Here is a 7,329-nt window from a genome sequence, read left to right on the forward strand (position 1 = left end):
TTTTTTACTCAACCCTAGATGACACCAATTTCAATAAAATTATGTCCTAAATAATAGATAATATGAAACTGTGGTTATTCTTAACCACTGAGCAATTACTAGAATTCAGGAGTGAGGCAGTGGGGGGCTGGCTGACTAGCTGTGATCAGCTCTTCTTCCATGATTAGTGTGTATATAACCCAAATAATGTAATTGTTCTAAATGGTAATGATACTATGGGAGAAATTATAATATTGGTACTTTATATTTTTTGAATTTATGTGACATTTAAACAATGAAGCCAGTGTTAAAATGTTTCCCAGGATGTATTTGTTAGCTACATCAGCTAAAAGATCAAATAAAAGAATTATGAAATCTTAGACCATATTATAAATATCATACATTTTTCAGAAAACTTCAAATTTTTCCTTAAAGAGAATAAATGTATTCATATTTTCTTCAGTTTAAATATTAGTATTGTTAAAACCATATGTTTGGTTATTTCAGGTCTGTAACAGTGTGTTTAACAGCTGGGACCAGTTCAAAGATCATTTGGTAATACACACTGGAGATAAACCCAACCATTGTACTTTATGTGACTTGTGGTTTATGCAAGGAAATGAATTAAGGAGGCATCTCAGTGATACTCACAATATTTCAGAGCGTCTAGTAACCGAAGAAGTTCTTTCGGTAGAAACACGTGTGCAGACTGAACCTGTGACGTCAATGACTATTATAGAACAAGTTGGGAAGGTGCATGTGTTACCATTGCTTCAGGTTCAGGTGGATTCAGCACAAGTGACTGTGGAACAGGTCCATCCAGATCTGCTCCAGGACAGCCAAGTGCATGATTCACACATGAGTGAGCTTCCAGAGCAGGTCCAGGTGAGTTATCTAGAAGTGGGTCGAATTCAGACTGAAGAAGGTACTGAAGTACACGTGGAGGAGCTGCATGTCGAACGGGTAAATCAGATGCCAGTGGAAGTACAGACTGAACTTCTAGAAGCCGACTTGGAACAAGTGACCCCTGAAATCATGAACCAGGAGGAGAGAGAGCCCCCCCAAGCAGATGCTGCTGAGGCTGCCAGGGAAGATCACCAAGATGCTGATGGTTTAGAGACCAAATCAACAGTGGATTCCCAAGCAGGGAATGAGAACAGAACACCTATGCCTGTTTTAGATTGAAATAACAGATGAATATATTTTTAAATTTATGTGTTGGATTTTTGAACTGATGATGGGCAGTGTGACTGTCCTTAGGCTAACAGACAAGTGGACCAAAGTTAAAGTCTTTACTGTTGTGAACTGTTTCTGTTGAAACAAACTGATTTCCCCCCACTTAATGCCACAGAGGAGGGATCTTTCCCATAAGTGAATGGGAAGCTTTGAGAAGTATTATTTCTGGAAACTTAAATGGATTATATTCTTATTATATAGTTGGGTACGAATGTATCTATTTTCATTGTGATAAGGGTTCTCCCTTCTCTCTTTCCCAGGTCATGTCCTTTCTCAGATTTTTTCCATGTTGTAAAATCAAACATAAAATCATTAGAATACAAACTTAATGTATTCTAATGCATGTTAGAAAATTGAATATATAGGAAACACAAGGCTGCATGAAGAAAAGTACATTGTTAAATGTGCAGTTAAATTTTGGCTTCTGGCTTTCTTTAGTTTGAACAACCTTCTTGTCTATACTGATAGTCACAGATGTCATCTCTGCAACAGAAACAGAGTGGTGGTGGCAAAATTTCTAGAATGTAAAAAAAAAAAAAACCCACACCCATGTGCCTTTTCAAAACCAACTAAACTTCTTTAAAGTGTCTCTGGTTCTTTCAAAGTTTGTGTTGTAAGGAGCAATGTAGGTGATGCTATAGTATTTTATGTTTTTGCTTATAATGGCAACTACCAATTCTTTTTCTTGGTAAGTTAGGTTGAGAAATTTCATTTAATGGCAACTGAAGGGCCATTTCCAATTGGGAAAATTCATTTATATCTGTGGTAAACTTTTTTTTTTAATGAAAAGTTGCACTAGTATTTTACCACCAGATGAAAAAAAGGTGAGCATCATTTAAAAATTAATGTATTTAAAATAAAGTACAGAGAAAAACATGTATATAATATATCAGGCTTTGTTTTGAATGAATCTTTTCCCCCCGATCCTTAATGTAAAGATCTTGTGCTATAACTTTTAAAGCCATACAAATAAGAGTGCTAAACTGTGGACTTAAAAGTAGGTGTGTAAATATTTTTAATCAGTATTACTTGGAAAATAAAATATAACAACCACATAAAATAAACCAATATGCTATTTTCTTTACCTGTTAAATATTGGGAGATACTTACATTTTTAAAGTAAAGTTTAAAATTATGTGTTCATGACTCTTTTTTTTTTTTTTTCTTTTTGATTACTAGTGTAGAAGTTGGTTTGTGGTCAGATCTTATTTGTATTAACATGACTGATAAATGAATTAAGATCTACAATTCTCAGTATGCACCTCTAATCCCCAAAAATCAGTTCCAAAGAATGGAAGGAGGGAGAGGTTGGCATTTGCAGTTCTTCCATGGTAGGGCACAAAAGCCAATGGAATTTTTAAAATAGAGCCTATTTTTATATACTTTCTCCACTTACTACTAGTATGTTAAATTTAAAAGATCAATTCAGCTTATCCTCATTTGGTAATCCTAATATTAACTGTTTATGAACTGCTCGAACGAGAATGGCTCCCCACAACTGGAGAGGTCATGGATTTAGAGATAACAGGAATAAGAAGTTGAGTTTTTAAGATCAAAAAATTGTATGCAATTGTATGTTCTGCTTGGCCATTGGGTACTTACTACAAAACTTACATATATAGATACACAGATATACTTTCCCCCCTTTGGAGTCAGAGAATACTGATGATAGAGTTAAATTATATTACATGGAATTTTCAGTTTGCCATAAGATGTCCATGTTCCTGAGTTAGTTGTAGTTTAAAAAGAAAAAAAAAATCCCTGACAGATAGTGGTTTCAAGTATGTAAATTACTAGTTAGTATCTAGTGAATTTTGAATGCTGAAAATAGCTCATGATGTGCGCCTTAAGCCAAGGTATGAAGCGAGGTTTATTTTTAAACATAACCTTTCAAGAACTCTGACACAAGGTAGAGATCAGGGACAAAGGCACAAGGAGGTGTTAAAATTAACACTTGAGTTTTCAGATTTGGCAAGGCCTTTCAAAACAGGTTTGAGGGGCAGGTATAGTTTATTTTACTTTCCCCAAAAGGTACAAGGGCACTATCCGTGTACCCTGAATGCCAGTAAATTTGATTGCAGGAGAGGAAAGCTTCCCACTGGTGATAAACCTTATGTTGATTAGCACTTAGCAAAACATTCTACATATAATAAAAACAACTATGAAAAACCACGATGTATATTTAAGTACTGAACTGAATATTTTATTCCTCCCATTTTACTCCAATGGGGTTTTTAGGTCTACAGTGACAGCTGGGCCTTAGAGTGCCAGACACTGGTCATCACAGGAATCCCAAGTGCACTGCAGAACAACAGGAGAGCCTCTTCTGTCTTCCCTACTCCACTGTTCTAACAAACAGCGGTACTTCTATTCTCCACCACCACCTGGGTGTCCAACAAGTCACTTCGGACACCAGCCAGTGTTAGCATAGTCTCTGTAAGTTAAGTGATCAGTACCACAAGACAATAGCCAAAAATGAGGTATCCAGGATACCTGCACTTCTGCCCTGCCAACTACAAATGAGGGGTTCCCACCCTTGTAACGTTCAATACACTAGAACAACTCAGAGGTGAGGGGAGCACTAGTATAGTTTTATTATAAAGGATACAACCCAGGAGCGCCTGGCTGGCTCAGTCAGTAAAGCATGCAACTCTTGATCTCTGGGTTGTAAGTTCCAGCCCCACGTTGGGTGTAGGGATTACATTAAAATCATCTCTTAAAAAAAAAAAAAAAAACACCCAGGAACAGCCAAATGGAAGAGATGTCCAGGGCAAAGAGAGTGGGCAGAGCTTCCATGACCTCTTGATGCTCCACCCTCCTGCACATGGATGTGTTCACCAACCTGGAAGCTCTCTTAACCCCTTACTTAACCTTGTTTACTAAAGTTTCATTACCTAGATGTGATTGATGACATCATTGGCCATTAATTATTGAACTCACTCTCCAGCCGTTCCTTCCCTGGATATCTTGGGGTGTGGCTGATCGTTCTAGCCCTCTAATCATGTGGTTGGTTCCTCTGGTGACCAGTGCCAAGATCACCTCATGAGCATAAACTCGGGTACGGACAAAAAGCCTATGACAAAAGACATCACTCAGGAAATTCCAAGGATTTTAAGAGCTCTGTGCCAAGAACCAGGGGCAAGACTGAATACATATTTTTTTTATTATACCACACCTACAATCAGATTCAAAGGAGAACTAAACTGAGCCCTAAGAGGAATACACTTAAAACCCAGAAGTCTTTTGAATATGTATGAAAACAGAAGGCTCTTACAGTCTTACTAGTTTAAAAAGGCTGCCCTCAGGGTCCCTTGGGTCAGTCTGTTAAGTGTCTGCCTTTGGTTCAGGTCATGATCCCAGGGTTCTGGCATTGAGCCCCGCATCGGGCTCTCCGCTTGGAGGAAAGCCTGCTTCTCCCTCTCCCTCTGCCACTCCCCCACGAGCTTGCTCTCTGTCAAATAAATAAAATATTTAAAAAATAAAAAGGCTGCCATCCTCATACACTACTGAAAGTGGGAATATTTTTGTGGAAACAGAAATGCTTGTTTCTGCTACATTCAACTTGAAATTAATCACTTTGTAACTGGAACAAGCCAAAAGTACTGACTGAGGCCTAAATGTAGATAAAGTCTATACCAGAAAATCAAGCCCGTTTTAATGTACATCTTCAATTTAACATGGATTATTTTAAACCCATGACCAGATGGTCATTAACATGTTCACATGGAAACTGTTTTATAACTATGCCATGCAAAATTATAAGGAAATGCCTGACCTTAAAAGCTTAGCCTGATTCTGTTGGAGAAAACTTACTAGCTTCGCATTCATTAGGTTACCACTGTTAGTTACATTAGGAGAGGGGGGAACCTAAGCTCAGAGTTTTTAAGATGTAACGCACTGAGTTGTGTTATGGCTCTTACACGGTTTGTCATAAAAGATTTAAATGAGAAGCAGCAGGAATTAAAACTTAAACCCTCACCACCACCACCAATTAATAGGATCCTTTGTAGTTGGAGGCCTAGAACTGTACTGCTATAAAATGCTAAACACAGAGGCTGCCATTATAAATGTATCCTGACCTTGTGGGGATATCTTAAAATTCCTGTGTTGTATAAACATTACTTCATTAATCCTGTCGACATGATAAATAGGAAGGCAGGCTGTGAATTCAATATTTTTTTCTTCTCACCTTTCCTAAAACCTAATATCACGTAATTATTCACCTGAAGCAATGCCCACCTTGTTGGGCATTGTACCAAAACACAGCCTAGGATAGAAAAATCTCGTGACATAAATAGCATCATTTATGAATCACTTATCATATGCTGAACATTTAACATTTTAATCATCTCAATGACCTCCTGAGGTAAATATAAATGGGGGAAAGTAAGGGATGGAGGAGATGAGAAACCACTGGTAAAGAATGGAGCCAGTATTTGAAACCAGGGAACTGGACTCCACAGACTACAGCCTTGATCACTGAAATACAGTTAACCTTTGTATGAGATCTCTTTGTGGTTGACAACATTGGATTGCACAGAGCAAAAGCTAAACATCTGTTTTCTTTTCGGAATCCACATCAGCCCTTGATGGGGTTTGGGGTGCAGGGAACAGGAGATCAGAAAAGCTGGCAAGATACATGCAGCAAATTGTCTTTTGATGTCTCCTTGCCATCTCCTGGCCCTAAGACACACCATCTAGGCAATCGTTCTCCAACTTAGTGTGCATCAGGATCTTGTTAAAACACACATTGCTAGACTCCCCCTCCCCCACTCTGAGTTGCTGATTCAACTGGCCTGGACTAGGGCCCCCAAAAGTTCATGTTTAATAAGTTCCCAGCTAATACTAACACCCTTAGTCCTGGAACCAGGGTCAATTGGGGAACGAGGGGGATAGGGCACTTCAAAGAAGCACTGACGAGTAGCCAATGGAGTGGACCTTTCTGGTGGTCTCTTTTTTATAGTGTAGCCAGGTGCTACTCTAAAAACATCCTGTTACCTATTGTTCATGTTTATCATTCAAGTAATGGACTGGGCTAAGGCAGCTGTCTTAGGTTTTTTAATTTCAAGCTAGAACATTCTGCTTATTCTCAGTAAATAATTGCTTTTCTGCTTCTAAAATGAAAATGCCACAAAGACAAATGTTAGAGAATAATAAGAAATTAAACACCAGAAAATCAGGGGCGCCTGGGTGGCTCAGGTCGTGATCCCGGGGTCCTGGGATCAAGCCCCACATCAGGCTCCCTGCTCAGCAGGGAGCCTGCTTCTCCCTCTCCCTCTGCCTCTCCCCCTGCTGCTTGTGCTCTCTCTCTCTCTCAAATAAATAAAATCTTAAAAAAATAAAATCTTAAAAAAAAATCAGAATAGTTGACTAGGAATAGTTATGCTTCTTCTGAGTAACCCAAATATACTTTAGACACAAAATGTTAGCTAATATCTGCTGAGAAGTAAATGCCAATATATGAATTCACTTAAGAGACTAGCTGATCATTAGCTATGGTGTTGCAGTCTGGTAGACTGTCTATATTAGGACAGAAACTTGCCTGTGAAATAATAGTTATCTATTAGATACAACTGTGAAATACTATGGAAGGAATACTATGGGTTCAGAACCCTCGTCCAATTAAAATGGTGCCCATTAAAAACTAAGATTCAAACAAACGTAATGTGTCAAGTTTTATTTTTATAAATTTTCATAAGAGATAATTTTTGCTTAAGTATCAGTGGGCCCAAGGCTCTTAAGCTGTTCTTCATTGCCCAGTTGTAAATAATACACAAAGGCCGGGGCGCCTGGGTGGCTCAGTCGTTAAGCGTCTGCCTTCAGCTCAGGTCATGATCCCAGGGTCCTGGGATTGAGTCCCGCATTGGGCTCCCTGCTCGGTAGGGAGCCTGCTTCTCCCTCTCCCTCTGCCTGCCTCTCTGCCTACTTGTGCTCTCTATCTCTGTCAAATAAATAAATAAAAGTCTTTAAAAAATAAATAAATAATACACAAAGGCCAATTATAAGAACATGTTACACTAATTGCTATACGTGGCTGGCTACATAGTCAAGAAAAGTTTGGAGTATAGTTGCTACTATAGTGAGAGTCTCAGGGGCTCAAATTTTATAATGAAA

General features: G+C 38.5%; 1 protein-coding gene across 8 annotated transcripts in view; it reads left to right on the plus strand.

Annotated features, from left to right (window-relative positions):
• Positions 1-2,279, plus strand: part of ZNF131 (zinc finger protein 131) — a 29,112-nt gene extending 26,833 nt beyond the window's left edge. For all 8 annotated transcript variants that reach the window (XM_036067222.2, XM_078066696.1, XM_036067224.2 and 5 more), the window contains one exon: positions 487-2,279. In XM_036067222.2, coding sequence (XP_035923115.1) covers positions 487-1,164 — 678 coding nt within the window. In that variant the 3' untranslated portion in view covers positions 1,165-2,279. The remainder of the gene's footprint in view (positions 1-486) is intronic.
• The last annotated feature ends 5,050 nt before the right edge of the window (positions 2,280-7,329 follow it).

The sequence above is a fragment of the Halichoerus grypus genome, chromosome 2, assembly GCF_964656455.1.
Source record: "Halichoerus grypus chromosome 2, mHalGry1.hap1.1, whole genome shotgun sequence".
NCBI lineage: Eukaryota > Metazoa > Chordata > Mammalia > Carnivora > Phocidae > Halichoerus > Halichoerus grypus.